General features: G+C 39.9%; 1 protein-coding gene across 2 annotated transcripts in view; it reads left to right on the top strand.

Moving 5' to 3' along the window:
• CREB5 (cAMP responsive element binding protein 5) overlaps nucleotides 1-18149 on the top strand; it is a 261732-nt gene that overhangs the window by 78321 nt on the left and 165262 nt on the right. For both annotated transcript variants that reach the window (XR_010371704.1, XM_064444344.1), the window contains exon 5: nucleotides 7324-7496. Coding sequence is in view for 1 of the 2 variants with exons in the window: in XM_064444344.1 (XP_064300414.1) it covers nucleotides 7324-7496 (173 nt within the window). In the remaining variant the exon portion in view is untranslated. The remainder of the gene's footprint in view (nucleotides 1-7323; nucleotides 7497-18149) is intronic.

Genomic DNA, 18149 nt, shown 5'->3' with positions numbered 1-18149 from the left:
TGTTGAAGAGATTTTGTGCAGGGCTGTCACCCTTCAGGCAGCGGCCTTAAGAGGATTAGTAGCACTTAAATGGGCCCATTGGACTTTGAATTATGGTGGTGACTGCTGTAGCCTTGAGGTGGCGTATACCTGGCTTAGCACTTCATATGCCTGTCCTGTGTCTTGTGCCATGCTTCTTAGCAGCACCATGTAGTTTGCTGGAGATTAGCAAACTTGAGCTTTCATTTGCATCACTCTCTATCTCAGAAAGTCTTTCTGATAAGATAGTAACAGCTATTGAAAGAAAATAGGATAAAAAGAAAAAAAATATTATGTACGAAGTTTTTTTTGTTTCTGCCTCTTTAGTAGCAGCCAGCATGTTTATATATAAGAATAATTCATCCTAACTTGAAACAACAAGGAAGTTTCCCTGCATGTTCCAGCATAGATATTGAGGACAGAATTTTGCAAAGCTGCTGCCAGCCCCAGGACATGAATCTAATCTATTAATTAACAGTAACTGTCCACTAAGGCTCCAAAAGACTGAAGACATTTTAAAAGAAGGACTTGGGCTAGTTAAGTTTGTAGATACCTTTAGAAATGTTATCTTTATTGTCAAGAAATTCTAGCCACAGTGCTCTGAAGCAGTATTTGGGCGGCAGTTAAACTCTGGTCTGTGAACTGCTGGTGGTCGCAAAGTTGTGGTAAGTCATCTGCAGCTGGTCCGTGGAACCATCTTGCCTTAATTACACAATTTATGATAAGAGCACAGAGTGCTCTGTGAGAAATTCAGAGGGTTGACAGAGGTCTGTGATCCAAAAAATTGGAAACCAGTGGCAAAGACTGATAAGTACAGATTCAAAGCTTTATGATTTCAGTGAGAGCAATGTTTCCCTTCTTCCCCCATCTGCCTATCATTACTTGTCATTTTTGAGTAAGGAGTTTAATTTTTCTTTACATTTTTACCCCTAAGGAGATCAGGTTGATAACATTTGCCTTGAGTGGTGGTGCCTGGGGTTCAAGAAGTCAGATATACTCGTATTGCTCCTGGCCTTTGAGTCTTCGGCATTGTGTGGATAGCAAGCTGTGTCCAGTTCAGGGGTAGCTGTTGCACAGGACCCGGAGGCAGGGAAGAGTCATTCCATATTCTGGGATATATCAGGCCTGCTGGTTTTCTAAATGTGCCATTTTTATCAAGTAGCTGTTAAGTGAGCATTTGCCTTTCTTTAAAACATTTTGAGGAATAGATCGTTTGGCATCAGTTCTGTATTTTTATGTGTCAGCCTCATTCAGTGACTTCATACCTCTCGCTAAGTAAGGGAGTTAAATGGATTTTAGCAGTCTGCAATAAGATCTTCCTAGTGCTTTCTCCCTGTGCTTAATGTTACTACACAGCATTTTCCAGCAGTTCTTTTCTGTGTCTTTTTTTCGTGCTTTAGTGCTTTTTCTCATTCAAGCTATACAGATGTTACAGTTTAAAAAAAGAAAAAGTATTGCATTTCAGTCCCCACCAAGTTTATGCTCTCCCATCTCTTGCATAATGGAACTTTTTCCTTTTTTTCTTTTTTAAAAAATGTAAATCTTAGTAATAGACTTTCTTTTTCATGTAATCCTTCAACTGCATTAGTAATCTGATCAATTTTTTAATCTCCATTTTCTTCCCTAGTTCCTTTGCTATGTTTGCTGGCCTTGGGTGGACAATGAGCTTAGTTCTGTGCTTATGTCAGTTTAAATGTTGCGCACTAGTAACAGATGAAATGGTTGTGATGGGCTGGTGTGAGGGTGTTTTGCTTACGCATTATCTGAATAATGAGAAAATAAATTGGTTGGTGCTGTTTCTGAGGAGATTTGATAACTTTGGTTTTGAGATGATCTTTCTGCCCAGAGAGAATTCATAGATGCTCAGTAATTTTGATGGAGATTGTATATGGTTAAAATAATTTTGAAGTGTGCCATTATGTGCCATATTTAGTCTATAATTTTCTTTACAACAATGTCTTCCAAGTCTCTAAGTTGTTCTTTTTTGGGTGGGTGTGCAGGCAGCATGTGCAATGGAGTGTGTCTCTGGTGGCTTCCACTCATGCGGGTATCTTGTATTGTGTATTGTGAAGTTGCGATCTCCATAAGTAGGCAAGATGCTACTGTACGCTCCTTACAAGTGCACAGCTAGCTGCCATTTAAATGGGTATCTTTGTTGCCCTGAATGCTGTGTGTCTGCAGAGCCTCCTAGAAGAATGCATGTTTTCTTACCCCATAAACTGTAAAATGCCTGGAAGTGAGACAGCTTAGAATATTTCTCCTTAAATTTAATTCAATTTCTCCTTGTTAAAATTAATTGAGCGGTCAGGCTATATAAATTCTAAAACATTGCTGTGTATTTGATTTGTATTTTAATTTTTTTGTTTAAGTTGTTGCTTTTTCTCTTGAGTTATCTGCAAAATATTTCAAGTTGCTATTTGGGAAAACACAGTTAAATGACTTTTTGCAAAAACATCAATTACAAATAAACTGCAAGATACGAAAAGGTGGATTTGTCTTTGTTTAGATGAATTAGAATTTTCTTTCTTTTTTTTTTTTCACAGAAAACACCTTCTGACTGTAGAATTTCTATAACAGTCTGCAAAATATATTTATGTACAACTGGTTATAGGTGACAGCTCTATTGATCTAAAATCTCACTCAGAACAGTCCTGAATGAATCTTCAGTTTGTATAAAACTGGTATTTGCAATTTTCATTAAACCTCACAGTTAGAAAAAGAACAGTAGGAAAATATAAAGTGGCTTTGGTTCAGAAATTAGCTCTGATAGTTTAAAGTCACACACAAATTTGGTCTGAAACTCAGAATATTATAATGGATAGTAAAGGATAGATCCATCTTCTTCATCCTGTGCCTTCAGTAGATGGAGACGTGTGGTACAGGTGGTACCATGTCACATGGATGGGTGTTTCTCTGGAAGAGCCAGGGGTTAGTGGAAATGGTGACTGCCTGGAGTAATGGTGTGTATTTTGCCTGTGTCTGCGCAGCCATCATTTCTCGGCTGTGCTTGCCAACAGGGTGTGTGTTATTGTGGAGTGATGTGTAATCCTCTCCACCAGAACATGGAAGCATGACTTCAAGAAGTTTTTAGCCTTTAGAAAAAAGAAGTGTGTTGCCTTTCCAAAGTTAAATGGTTGCATGTGGGAGAAAAATGCTCAAATGTTTTCTTGAAAGCCTGAAGCTAAAATGGGGAATACAGTGTAACTGGGGAGAAGTCAAGCTGATGATGATCTATTCCCTTTCCTCTTGCAGCTGGAAAGGTTGAGAATGATCATGTTGATTTAAAGGCGGTTTGTGGATATGGCTTGTTGGTTTTTCTTTTATTTATCTGAACATTAAATACTGCTGGAGAGTACAGTGTGTGAGGGGAGCATTTCTATAAAAGTTCTTCAGTGTTATAATCTTAGTTTCTGCATCAGTGGGAATGACCGGGAGCTTTGGTGAGGAGGAAATAAATTTATCTTAATTTATTGGATCTTAATTAAGACCCATTAAGTGAATCTTAAGGGCAGGGGATATCTTCCATGTCTCTACAACTCCTGCCATGTGGGTGGCCTGTTCCCCATGTGAACATTTAGGTTCAGTCTAATAAAATTAATAATAGTAATAAGCTATGTGCCCTCTCCTAATGCTGAAGGACAGTTGTGAAGTTCTCTGAGAAAACTCTGAGTGTGCATCATACTCTGTCACAGTATGGACTGGTCTTGGCTGTGTTAAAAGCAGAGGGAGAGTTCTGTCTGCGTTACGACTACTGTCAACTCCTCCTCTGAGTTGGTGTGCTGGGAGCTCCCAGCACATAGTAGCAATTAATTCTAACCGTTGGCTTAAGAGCTGGAGGAGAATGAAAAGGGGAGTCAAAGTGAGATGTTCTTGGTGGATCCCTGGTGGGAAAGCATGCAGAACTCCTTAAATGTAGAGCTGGAAGCAGCCTAACCAAATAACAATTCAACTACAGAATGGAGGTCTTGATTTCAGCCAGTGTTGCTGATTTGTCCTATTTCTATAAGGGCCTAAAGTTGAGTCTGCAATGAGCTCATTAATATCCTATCCAGATCCATTCAGAATCAGATGCAAAGCTCAACACAGCAAGACCATTTTGGGAGTTCTGAAGACTGTCTGCATCACACATGCAACGAGCCTCGTCTTGATGTGCTGGTGATATTGAGTAATTCTGTATGTCATGATGCATATGACTAGATCAGATAGAGTTAGTGTCAGATCTGTTGTGCACTACATTCCTGCTGTCAAAACATAGGCATTGTCATTTAAGTATGAACTTGCTTGAACTTCTCTGTAAATTCACAAGCATCTCACTGATGTAAATTATTCTGATATTGCCAAATAATTTTCTTATGAATGTGAGAGTCACGGTGAGTTGGACGTTTTCTTGGGAAATCTTCGGCTTTCTCTTGGCAGCACAGTATAAAGATGTAGTTCCTGCCCCACAACAGTGCTTGCATTACTGAGAAGAATGGACATCTGGATGTGTTGACAGGTTTTCATTCTGTTTTTGCTTACCATGCATCACATATTCAGCCTACTTTCTGAAAAGATACAGTTTATTGGAAATGGTTAAAATTTTGAATCAGCATTACAAGTTTATGCATGTATGCTAGCAATTACAATGTCTTAAGTGCAAACAAAATTTTTCATACCCATCATAACTCATACCATTTGTACCTTAGAGAGGTTTTGAATTACAGGAGAAAAAAGGGAAGAGAAGGAGGAGAAGAAAATGGCAATACTGAATGTAGGAGTACAGGAATCTGATATTAAATCTTTAAGTTCTGACCTGCCACATTACAAGAAAATCCAATCAAAATTTGGGAAGTTTTGGGGTACCACTTGTCTAAAGCTCACGCTGGATTTACATCCTGTCCATTCCCAGGCCTCGTGGCGCTATCCATGTTTCCTTTAAAGATCCTCCCATGTAGCAGATCAGTGTTCTGTAGCTCTTGGAAGTCTGTGGTCTGGAGTCAGTAATCTAGAGAAAGGCTTTCTGAATCCTGGACAGTTTCATGCCAGTGCCCTGGCTTTGCACAGACAGCCCTCTTTGGAAGCAAGACATGCGTGTGCAGGCAGAAGATCTGTGCTGGCGATGGCAGGGGGCAGTTGTGCAGCACTGCAAAGTAAACTCATTGTGGGTGGCTGATGCTTTTCTTCGTTGTTGGTCCCCTATGGATCATGGGTACAAGTACTGTATGCCTCTCTTGCAATTTAGTGTTTGCTCTGATAAACATACTACTGAAAGCGAACAGGCAAAAAAGAAAGAGTTGGAAGGATTCAGAAACTGTGGAGGCAGTGTAGAGGAGAAATTAAATCAGGGTGAACTTTGAAATATGTCAGTATCACATACTGTTAGGTTTTAATTGAAACACATGCATTTAATATAAAGGGGAAGCTTTAGGAAGAGATTTACTTGCAGATGAATAGATTATTAGACCTGGTTTTGCAAAATCTTGTAATAATCAAAACAGTCAGTGTGGTTTTGAATCCTGAACTAGATTTGAGTGTGTGTGTGTATATATATATTTATGTATTTATATATGTGTGTGTACGTGTGTATATATATTAAAAAGTAATATTCTTCTTAACAGAATAGTTTTTAGTCAGAAAACACTAATCCATTGAAGAAGTGACATTTTAATAGGAATATGAGAAGTGAGGGAGATCTTTTGAAAAAGATTCCATACATCTAAGGTTATTCCCTCTTTTTGCCTGTTAAAGTCCTTGGTCTGGCTTCCTCTTGCAATTCATGCTCCTAGTGAATACTGGCTGTTCTGCTGCTGGATCTGATTCATACTGTGTAAACTATTTATCGGAACAGGAACTCAGGGCTGGGTTGTCTTCATAGTGGGTGAGTGGTCTAACTATGTGTCTGTAGGCAGCACCTCTGCCTCTTTGTATGTTTGTGAAGACTGAGACAACTCCTGTTAACGAAGCAAGAGATATCCCTATGTCCACAGCAGCATCAGAAATCACCTGAAATATATAAGAATTGGGAGATAGGGGGATGACAGCTAAGGCCTATAATGTGGGTCCTCTAATTATTGGCTCCTTTTCCATGAGGAATGTAATCTAAAGGGTTTATTATTGTTTTGGTTCAGAATGCAATCTTTCTTTTAGGTCTGGGATTCAATATGTTGTCTGCCTCTCCTGTCCTCCACATTGGAGCAGAGCTCTGAGTTTCCTTTCTCACCAGCTTTATCAATCGTTATCTTGGGGTTTTTATGTGTTTCCTGGACAAACTGGAATTCTGAATGAAATTTAACTTTAGTTTTCAATCTTGGGTATTGCAGTGGTCAGGAAGATGCTTTGTGTGAGTCTTGGTGGCAGAGTGTGTGTGTAAAGGTGGGATTTTTTTTTTCCCCTTTTACTCAGCCTAGCATGAGGTGACAATGGAAAGTTTCTTTTCCTCTTACTGCTAACAAGCTACACGTTGATGCCTGATAGGAAAAATAATGCTGTCAAGGTTACCATATTTTTCATACATATACGCTGTGGGTTATCTCTGGCTTGAGAGTTTTGTTTGTTTTTAAACGCGGGCCAAGTCAAACCCTGCGGTTTAGCAGCAGTGTGTATTGTGTGTATAGGGATAATAGGAGAGAAGTTTTATTCCAGAGTTCCTTCCTCAGTAATATCCTGATCTCGTGTGGCTTGTTTGCTCTGTGGATATGAGTTATCTGTGAATTATATTTTTTACAGAACTTTTTAAGGGCTCCAACTTACCTGAAGCAGAGTTTATATATGTGCAAATACAGTGCTATTATTCCAGGCAGGTCTCTGCGATATTATTGCTCTACAAAATATATGGAGGCTAATAGAAATGGCTGTTTCGTGATGTACCATGTACTGTTTGTTACTTTGGGACTATAAAACTTGATTTGCTTGTCAGTCTAAGCAGACCTAGTACACAGTAAACAACCCATGTAGTATATCAAGGTGCCATGCACTCACCACAGAAGTAATTTTCAAACAAAATATATATCACATTTAGTTAGGAGAATATGTGCTAAATATCCACATTATAAATCACAAATCAGAATCACAGAAGAGTGTTAGTCAACGTGCGGGTATTTTCACATTTATATTGCCCTGTAAAAGTAAATAGTTATTTTTCATTTCTTTATCGTTGTTGGTTACAACAAGATCTATTGACTTGGGATTTTTCAGGAGCCACTAACTTTTCATATTGTTGATACTTTCAGATTTCTAATAGTATTCCTACAGAACACAAAACCAAGATTAGACATTTATTTCTTCTTCATTTTCCTTCACCATCCCCCATTTCCCTTCTTTTCACAGAATATCTCCATGCATAACACAGTTGGAGGAGCAATGGCAGGACCTGGATCTCACCAGCTGACAAATACAAGGATGCCAAACCATGACACCAGCGTCGTGATTCAACAAGCCATGCCATCTCCACAGTCCAGTTCCGTCATTACACAAGCACCTTCCACAAATCGACAGATTGGGTAAATCCATTTCCATTTTCTCATTTCTCCAGTTTTCTGTCTCAAGCAGCTGCATGTAGGACCAGATGTTGTCCTCGTGGTTCTTAAGGTTCAGCTGCATGCAGGACCAGATGTTGTCCTCGTGGTTCTTGAGGTTTTGGAGCTCGCGCTTGATCCTGCCAGCATGTGGCAAGAACCCCTGCAAGATGCATTGCAGACTGTGGAGGAATGGCCAGGATACTACATCTGGTCCAGGCCTGGCACTTTGGTTCAAAAGGGACAGAGTACTGTACTTACAGGGAAGTCCGCTTTCTCCTTCCAGTTTTTTGGTTTTATTTGCTTACATTCACAGTTCATGTTGTTTCTATAACTGCTCTGGGAGGAAAGACAGATTATTTGTAAAGCTGATCCTTTCACTTCCGTCAACGGGAATTCTGGTTGCTCAGTGGGATTAGGCTGTTTCCTAGGTACTCTGTTTAATTGAGGAATGCTAGAAGACAAAATAAAAAGAGCATCAAGATAGATGGAGTTTGGCACAGCCACCTTGGAGCAGTTGCTCAATTTGTGATGATGGATCGATATTTATTCCCATAGATTGACAATATGGATGCTTACTGTATTGGCTTGAATGCCAATTGTGTACTCATGTTTGGAGAACTGTATGTACAAAAACATATGTGTCTTGTACACTCGGTTACTTCCAGCAAACATGAGGTCCTTATAAGTCACAATAATTTGTTTTTAATTATACAGAAACTGCCCAGATGGTTTGAGGGTACAGGGTTTTTTTGTCACACAAGTCTGAGAATTTTGGGAGTTTTATGCATGAAAATGTGGATGAAAAGATGAATCAGTGGACTGAGAATGAAACAACAGTCTAGATTCATTATCTGTCATTTGTAATTTGGTCACATCATTATACGATAAGTGCAAAAGCAGTCTCTGTCCCCAGTCATTGCCTAAATAATTGATGAGCAACTCGCAGTCTCTTCAGAGTAAAATCAAAAAGCAAAATCCTGGCATTGAAAAGTCAAAATCCAGTTATTCTTGTTTTCTTTCAATATTCCTCATGGCTGGGGCAGGACATAGACCATAGACTCTCTGTCTCCTAGTGCTGTGGTGGCAGGGATGGCCTGTGGCGCTGACCGCTCTGTAAGGGTTACTCAGCTATGCACAGTACGTGGATTCCATCCAGTGCCCCAGTTTTGTGCTCCTGGCAAAGCTCCTTTACTTTCTTTTCCACTACTATTTCAGGATTTCGTTCTTAATATAGAAATCTGATAGTATGGGTAAGGAAAACATATATGTGCCTTTGTATATGTTACATAGTGACAAAACAGAGTGTTCACTGAGATTTCACTTGCAATACCATTCACCTGTGAATTCAGGAAAGTTGTTGTCTTATGTATGTCTCATTTGGTTCAAAGACAGGGGGCTGGGAGAGAGGGAGGGGGGAAGAAACAGTTTCTTTTTCAGTTTTAGAAAGAAAAGCAGCTAGTGCCATTATTTGGGTTAAGGATGATTAAGCTCCTGTTCAAATTGTGACTTAATAGGTCTACTGGTAATCATGATCCTAATTAAAAACAAAAAAAACCCCAAACAAATTTTAGTACTCAGTGGTGAGGTGTTTTACATGGGACTGTACTTGGCTTCCGAACAATTGTTTCTATATAATAAGAAAAAAACTCCATGTAATTTTGCAAGACCCTGTCAGTCAGGTTTTGGGTTTGTATTGGTTTGGGGCCATAGTGATTAGAATCTCCGAAGTCGGAGGGGTTGAGGATAAAAAGGCCTATTTCCTAGTCAGTGGTGAGCATCTTGTTTGGGAAAATTTGTCGTGGCATATCTTAATTCTCCCCTGTGATTAAATCAGTCAAATGTTTCCTAAGTCTGAGTCTAAAGCTGCTCTACTGGGAGGCAATTGTCAGCATTTTAGTCTCTGTGTGAGTTGGTGTGTGAATGAGACTTATAGTGTGACCTCCAGCATACTCTGTTCCCCATTCTTCCCTCTTCCGAGGAGGTTTTGTTTTTTGTTCGTGGTGTGTCCTAGGAGATAATTGCTGGATTTTGGACTTCATCTACTTGCCAAAGTGTTAGCATCCTTGTTGTTTGTCATCTTTTCCTTCAGTCTTTTCCCTGTGGTGCCTGTTTTATTTATTCAAAGGACATATCTTGTCGTTTCCATTTATCTTCATCTTATCCTTCTAAATGTGGTAAGAATTATATCCAAGATTCATTCATGAGGAATACGGACTGGACAATGGTTTCCATATTAGGCAACTGAAGGAAGATCCAGGTGGATTCAGAAAATGTTTGAGTTCTGCAAGGTTTGGTGGTTTCGGTTTGGCCTGACAAAGTTGAGGTGGTTCTGCTTTTTAACAAGCCCACATTCTGAGGTGCTCAAATCAGTGGTTTTGGGTTGGGTTCCCCCTTTTTTAAAAAACATCTAAAGCTGCCCCAAAGGGTAGATGAGTCCTTACCATGGAGAATTGTGCCAGGGAATATGCCTTTTAATGAGCAATAAAAACAGCAGAGCACAACCGGGTAAAACTCGCATTAGGCTAGTTCTGTAAGAGCAGGATCAAGCCCTAAATGTTATATAGAACCATCTTGTAGCAATATTCTGATTTTTATCACAACCACAAATATTTTAGTGTCAGACTATGGCCAAGCCACCTGCAAATGTTTGTGATGGCCGTACTCCAATGAAAACAGGGAACAGCAATGAAAGTCTTCATTTAGACCCTACTCATAGGCTGTGCTCCAGTAACAGAGAGTGAGGCCCACCTGTGCCCGCACACAGCTCGCTTCATGGTGAGGATTGGGTGAGTTCACAGCAGCTGACATTCCTGAGGGATGTAATTTTTGCCCACTTTCTTCTCTCCTTCTCTTTTCCCTCCCTCTCCCTCCATCCCTCTCCCTCCCTCTCTGTCTCTCTCTTTTTTTTCCTATCCCCTCCTCTGGCTCTGGGGGCTTACATATAAAATGAGATATTGACACAAGGCATGGGAAAACATGACAGAATGAGCATTGTTGGGCAAGCCTTACTGGCACAGTGTATATACACACATTGTTTCAGGTATTAAGCTTCAACTACTACTGAGCAGGCATCCAGCCAGATTAATCAGAAAAGGGGAAGAGCATGAAGGTTAATAACTTGAAAAATAAGACAGGGTGCAGTCCCACTTTCCTCCCACCAGGTACTTGGTTGAGAACAAACAGCAACACTATCATTACAACAAACTGGCAGGTTGGTATAAAGGTCCCAGATAGTATTTATGTGGTGAGGCAGTCTCTAACCTCCTTGCCATCCCTCCTCCCTTCCCCCCCCAAGTCTTTAGCATGTGGGAGGAATGCTGTAACTAGTAACTACTTGTGCTGATAAAAAATCAGTTGAGGAACACTTAGCAGTGAAGGGTGTCTTTGGCTGATTAATAGCACATCATTTGGAGATAAGATACATGGAGGAAAAGCAGTAAGGCATATGGAGGAAAGGGAGAAAAAATGATATGAGACATACATTTGTCAAAGGTATAGAAAGGCAGATAAGCTGAATCAGCTAAAGATATGGGACTCTGAACTAGGCTGTACAATAGAAGTGTTTGTCTTTTTTTTTTTTTTTAAATAACTCCATTATTTCAGTGACTGAGTATTCAGCAATGTATGTGAAAATTATGGTCAGACAAATTGGTGACAACACAGTACACTGGTTGCTTTATCTGGACACATCTTTTACTAGGTAAGATGTCTTTTTCAGACCAGCAAAGACTGTAGGTGGCTGCAGCCTAACAGCTCAGCATTCCCAGAGAAAGTAACCTGCTGCTGTTTTTCAAGCTAGTAGCAGACATGGCTAGTGATTATTCCAGCTTGAAACTCACTGGTACAGCTCTGTAGCTGAAAGGGAACACAGGAGGATTCAGGGTTGTCACAGATCCAGCAAGTTGTTAACACTGTACTAGATGGAGAGGGAGACGCGAGTCCAGTTTCAATGAACTCAGGCTCCAAGGTGGACGTAGAGCACTAACCATGTGATGTAGATTATCTGTTTTCAAAGTGTTGTAGAGCATTTTAATCAAGATAAGATGGTCTTCTGGCACAGCATCAGAAGGGAAAAATTGCAACCACATTTGATGAAATGCAAGCAGGTAGGAGAAGGCAACAAGAGGGATTTGGAAGATGCCTCTGGTGCCTTTATGTACTGAAGAATCATGGTACCAGTGGGAGGACAGCCTTTCAATCCCCACATGCAGCATTCATTTTAACACCTATGCATTTCCTTCCTGTTCCTCTCTCTTCCCTCTCGTGATGCCATATGTCTCTCTCTGTTTCCAGTTTATCATCTTTTCATGGGGTTGAATGCTTTCCAAACAGAGGGCCATGGAAAATGGAGTGGTCATGAAAACTGCATGTAATAGGACTAACAGAGGTTTGGTGACACAATGAAGAGCAGACTTATTGTGACTGGCCTTGGGGATTTTGAAAATTAAAAAACTTCTCAGCTGTAGTCTTAATCTGAGGGACCACAGATGGCAGAAGGATAGGGCTCCTGCTCCTCTCTGGCAAGCACAGGAGTTTTACCATAGCAGCAAGCTACCTGAGACTGCAACTGCTGGTTGAGCTCTGAGTATCCTGCTATCATCGTTTATAGCTTGAGGAAACAGAAGAGACTCCTGTAAAAGACGTTCACAGGCAGAAACCCTTCCATGATGCAGCTAGTTCTGGAAGGCACTTGGAATAGGTTGGTAACTCAGAAGGGTCTTTGTACATGCCAGAGAAAGTTGCTCTTTAAGCTCCTAGTAAGTTGGAGGAGTGCATGGCATCAAAAAGGCTATGGAATGATGTGCTTTTATTAAATTCAAAGACCAGTTCCCTTTCCAGGAAACCTGGTATAAAAGCCTCTGTTCCAACTTGTGTATTTGAACTGAAGCACCACAGTATGTCTTGGGATGAGAAGAAATGCACAGTGAGAGATGAAGTATCAAACGTCCTTTTGGTTACTTGAACAGGTCCATTCTGTAGCCTGGGTTGTGTAGGATGTAAGAACATCAGTTAGACCACTGGAAGGGCAGGAAAAGGGAGAGGTGGGAAGAGAGCATCTGACAGTGTTATTCTGTCCAAATATTTTTTTTTCTGTCTTTGTTCTCAAAGTTGGGATTTATCCCCTGTTTAATGCTCCTGCTTCTGTCTCTTCTGTTTATGCTAAGACATGTTTTCTGTAGTCCCTTCTACTCCACTGACCTTGGCCAACCTTAACATGGAATCCCATCAAACCACATGTGTGCAGCAGCCACAAGTCTCTGGGAAGCTCAGGTGAATTGCTTCAGAAATTATTACAAGTGAGCCATTCACAGAAAGAAGTTGTCTCATAGCTTACGGCTAGTAGACAGGGAGATGTGGGAGAAAATGGAGTCTGATAGATGGAGCCTTTCAAGCCGTTTCGTCCCTTTTAGCTAGCTGCTGTGCAGGTCCACACACTGACCTGCAGACTGAACCGTGCTGCCCTGCATGTGACGTTTGGAAGCTCTGTCTGCTCCCCAGCCTCCCCTGCTGTTGTTTGCATCGGCATGTTCAGGAGCTGCTGACTAAACCTCTCCTGACACTGCTGAGTCAGGAAGAAAAAGAGCAAACAGCACTGATCTGTATGTCAGAAACAGCACAAAAGGGTGATTGTTCACAACATCTCACTTCTATCCTCAACCACATACTCCCGTGCCTTCTCAAAAACTCTTCCTTGCTGTAAGGTCTAGGGAAAGGTTGGAAAGTACTGACATATATCAAGATGACTTTCAGGGGACTGAAAGGAAGATCATTAGCCAGGTAATAAATAGCCTGTCAACCAGGAATGGGAACAGTTTAGTGTGTTTCTTATCTGACTTGAAGTCAACTGTTACCCTGAAAGTTATGTACATGTTATACATGTTGGTTAAATTTATTAATGAATATAGTATCTTATGCCTCATTCTTTCTACTTGACAAAAGTCCTAAGCTTATTAAAAATGTTGCTTGTTCACACCACCACCTCCGAAAAAAAGCATCAGGGATATTATGTGACTTGCTGGCCAATGAGTCTTAATAGGATTGTTGTATTTCATTATGAAGAGAAACCAGCCCTTTCCTGATGGTTGTTTCAGATAGGTAGCGAAACCACGCTCAAGCGGATTCTTATACAAGCGGTTTCTAAGAAATGGATCATGATGTTTCCATTCTGGAAAGCTCATCCCACCCAAGAACTATAGGAAAGCAAAGTCAGAATAGTGTATTGCACCCATAACTGTATTTGAACAGAAACAGCAAGATTTCATAGGCATAGGTTGGCCTTCACATCAGAGTAAGTAATAAATAGGACTTAAATGTGATATACAGAACTTGGAGAATACAGCATTGATTGTTTCATTTTAGTGGTTGATATCTCTTATGTACCTCCCATGTATATATATATAAAATACACACTGTACAAATCTTCTTTAAAGGTGTCATCAAAATTTATAGTCAGAGCTTCTGATTTATATGACTCTTTGAACTGAAACAGATGTAAAATCATTTTCGGATGGAAGACAAACTCAGAGTTGCAGTGGGTTTGATGCGACAGATCAAGTTTTCCTAGACCAGAAATTATCATCAGAGCTCTGCACAGCCGAATCACATAGCTCTGCTCTTCATCACAGGGTTGCACTTAACACGCCCTGATGCATTATTCCAGTGTGTGTTTTATCCAAGTGTCAGCCTGTTTGACAGGTAACTAAGCTGCAGTAAAACACTAACTCAAACAATATAGACTTTGTTTGGTGTAAGGCTTCTTTTTTTTTATTTATTTCTTTTCTTTTTGTTTGACAGAATAATTTGCAGGTTCCAGAGAAAGAGCAAGCTTTGGGATGCTGCCTCACACCATGTCAGTTCAGAGAACAGCTTAAATATTTGCTGGGGGTGGCACAATGGCTATAATGATGGAGTAAAAAGTGAAGAGCTTTTTTGTCAAAGAACTCTGATAAAAATTAGTTGATCGCTAAGAAGTTATGTTTGTGTCTGTTTCAGTAAGGGAATTGACATTGATGTGGTGAATGGAAACCACTTTGATTTTACATGGTTTGTCTTGCCACGGTATTATTGAACACTTTCAAAGGGATATAAGTTAGTAAACTACTATAAGTTAGTAAAGTGATAATGTTTTGTGTGGTTGGGGTTTTTTTGTTTGGTTTGGTTTTGGTTTGTTTTTGTTTTTTTTAAGCTGGTACCTGGCTGAAAACCAATGACAATAGTTCAGAGAAAAATGCCTGGGGGAAAACATAGAAATTATAGACTCTGTGTGAAGTGTATGGATCCTATTTTACCACCTGTAAAAGCAGGCCTCCCTATTAATTCATGAGTAGAGTTTCAGAAATCAGTAGTACAGTATGGTCCCATGTGAGGCATACGTATGGTTTTCTTTATACTTATTGACAGAGCAAATATGCATTTGGAAAAAAAAAAAAAAGGAAGAAAAACCAATCCAAAACAAAAAACCCAATACAATTTAAATCAAAAGTATAGACAAATCTAAGATGATGACGTCACCAAAATAGCGTCTTTTAAACAGATGAAATAATGTTAGAATTAAAGGGAAAAAAGAATGTAAATAAATCTGTCATTTTGGACACCTTCTAGCAAAGTTCCACAGGGTAAATAATAATTTTAAATTCTCTTAGCAATGTTTAGTAACAAATTGCAAGGACCTGGTAACTAGGCAGAACCTGCAGGTAGACTGGAAGAGTTTATTTTGATGAGTGCAGGAAGAGTGTTCCTTGGAAGAAAGAACAAATTAGAGAGTGTGTTTTAGAAACATTTTCTGCTATGAGCATCTGTATTCTGCCAAGAGACCTTTATTCTGAGCTCACATAAATGAAGTGGAATTTTGCCAGTAAAAGAAGGGGTTGTGTTACTCCAGTTGTAGGATCCAGGTCCTAATTGGTTTATGAAATAAAGGGGGCAATCTTTGAGCTATTACCAGCTTCCTCTGCTGCAAGTGAAGTGAATCGCAGCTGTTCTGATAGGGTCCATAAAAACTTGGTGAGGTAATAAAACGTTTTCAGTGGACAATTCTCCAAATGAGTGAAATCGAAATCCCTTGCTTATTTGACAGTCTTTAGAGAATAGTATATACTTCCTGGGGAATTCTGATTTATATTATGTTACATTTATCTAGTTCTTTAACCATAGCATCCAGGCTGGCTGGTGCTGTAAATGTAAGGTCTCAAAGTAACATTCTTACATCTTTTTAACCCTACAAAATGAAATACAACATGTACATATTAAACATTTGATATAAGAAAAAAGTTGTGCCTGGTGTTCGTTTTCTATGTTTTCTTGCTTTTGTCTCTGTACTTCTCTGTCCCCCCATCTCTTGCTCTTTTCTTGTGAGATTAAAAAAAAGGTATGGTTAGCATCAAATGGTCCTAGAGAGAAATTCTTCTGGTGCTTCCAGTCCCATGATTTCTTCAATGAAAATAGTATCTTTTGATCTTTGTAAGTTTTCTTCAAGCAATTTAAAATTTTCTAGACCTGGTCAGAAGTCAGATATGTTAATCCTGACTTCTTAGCAGAGCAGTTGTCCTGAATCATTTGTTCAGCTCATGGCGGTTTTGAGAGTGATTATGTACATCTAATAGTTCCTAGAGATCCCTGGCACAGGTTCAAGTATAACCTGACATTTTGGTAACATTATATACGTTGAGGCATTCACAATTTTCCATGAAGACCGCTGAGTGTTCATGTAGAATTCTGTTCTTCTCAGCATTCCCAGCATTAAGGATTTTTATTTAGGGCCTGAAGGCCTGGATGTCTTTAAACATATCTTCTCCCCCACCCGAGAAATTTCTGTGATTTCCCAGGCAAAGACAGGATGACCCCACCTTTGAAAGTAAGATGACCTAAAATGGATACAAATAGAGAACATAATGAGAAATTTCTTAAAAAGTAATGAATTGGTTTTCCAGGTTGGTTAAATGTCAGCTGATTGGGCTCGAAGTTTGCACTGCTGTGAGCATCCACTCTCACACCTGTAGCTGGGCATTTGTACAACATATCATCGAAGCTTCTCTCTTTATATTAGTTCTAGTATGGTAGATGTTGCTTGTTGCATCTTAGGTAGGCTGCTGCCTCTGGTGTCTAGAGAGAGACCATGCCACTGCACTTCAGCTGCAAGGTGCTGTCTGGGCAGCCTCTGATCTTAAAGGAGCGGAACTAGGAAGCAAGTGCTAGCTACAGCTGAGTATCTGGCTTCCTTTTCTGACAGGTGGCCCTGGCTTGTAACATGCAATAGTGAGTGTTGTCCCATGTACTGCATAGGAAGGTGTTTAAGCGATGCACAGATCTGAACGGTGGTGCTCTCCTGGAGCATCTGGGCAGGGCTGCATGGAGGAAGCTTCCCTGACACAGTAACGTGTGAAGCTTGTGTTCTCAGGAAGTGTTTTTGCGCTGTTACTGGAAACTGCCCCTGGAGAGATGAACTGCGGACTTAACGTGCCTGAAGGAACGTCTCTTTGGTTATGCTGGACTTCACTAGTTCATTATTGCTGTGAGTTGTTGATGTAACTGTTTTGGGTAGCACATGAAAGTGGGCAAAAGGCAGCAATGGTTTTTAGATAGTCACAGACGTCTGTCAAACTCAACAGGCTGTTAATAGATGGCTGTTCCTGGTTGAAATACTGCTACAACATTTGAATAAATTAACGAACTGGTAAACAAAGGAGACCAAATGTGAACCAATTTCCTATTATTCTTCTCAGTTTATTTCATTTGTTTGAGGTTACATGGCACAGGTATTAAACTAGGTCCATATTGAAGATACGTGGTCAGTAGATTATAAAATCAGAGCTGGTTAATACATACACCAAATGGAAGAGTTGTGTGGAAAACTTTACCTCCTTAATATTAATTTCCTTTTTAGCCTGTTTTAGTTTCTTCTTTCTCTGCAGCCCATTCCAGGCCCACAGAGGAAAGAGACCTAGAGTGTCTTTGAATTGTTTCTGATCTGTGGGGAAATAAAATAGGAAGCAGAATAATATTTCTACTGTGAAGTAGCAAAGAAAGCTGGAAGAAAGCAGCTAGTGAGTTCCCTTTGTGCCATACTAAATGGATGTGGAGAAAGACATGGATTCTGGGCTCCACGACAGGGAAGAAAATCCATACTTGCTTCCAAATTTTCCCCTGGCCTCTATATAGTTCTATTGTTCCAATAAGAAATTTGTGACTCAAAGGATTTATTCAAAATCTATATAAAACATAATAGGCAAAGTTCATTCCAGAAGCCATCAAGTGAAACTATATTTCTCTGTGGGGAAAGCTGGGGTCCCTTCCAGTCTGGTCTTTTTCTGTACACAGCCTAGTAGCATGGAGCTTTATGTTGCACATTAATGCAACATCAAGGGTTGTGGGGCCCTAACTGCTATAAAGCAAATGCTAGAAACAATATTGGACCCAAGCAGAACCCATAAATGCAGAGGGAAGCAAACCCTCATATATAAAAGAAAGCAGGGTTTGAGAACAAAAGCAAAAAACCACATTTCAAACCTCAAAGGAAAAAAAAATCAATTTTTGTTTTGGAGGAAACATCCTTGGAAATGTTCAATTTTCCTTATGACCAAGTTGGGAAGCTGCAAGATGTGTCCTTGAAGACGGTGTAAATGACTCCAAGCCAAA

This window comes from Phalacrocorax carbo, chromosome 2 (assembly GCF_963921805.1).
Source record: "Phalacrocorax carbo chromosome 2, bPhaCar2.1, whole genome shotgun sequence".
Lineage (NCBI taxonomy): Eukaryota > Metazoa > Chordata > Aves > Suliformes > Phalacrocoracidae > Phalacrocorax > Phalacrocorax carbo.
Note: the sequence above shows the minus strand (reverse complement) of the source record. Positions and strands in the feature narration are given on the sequence as shown.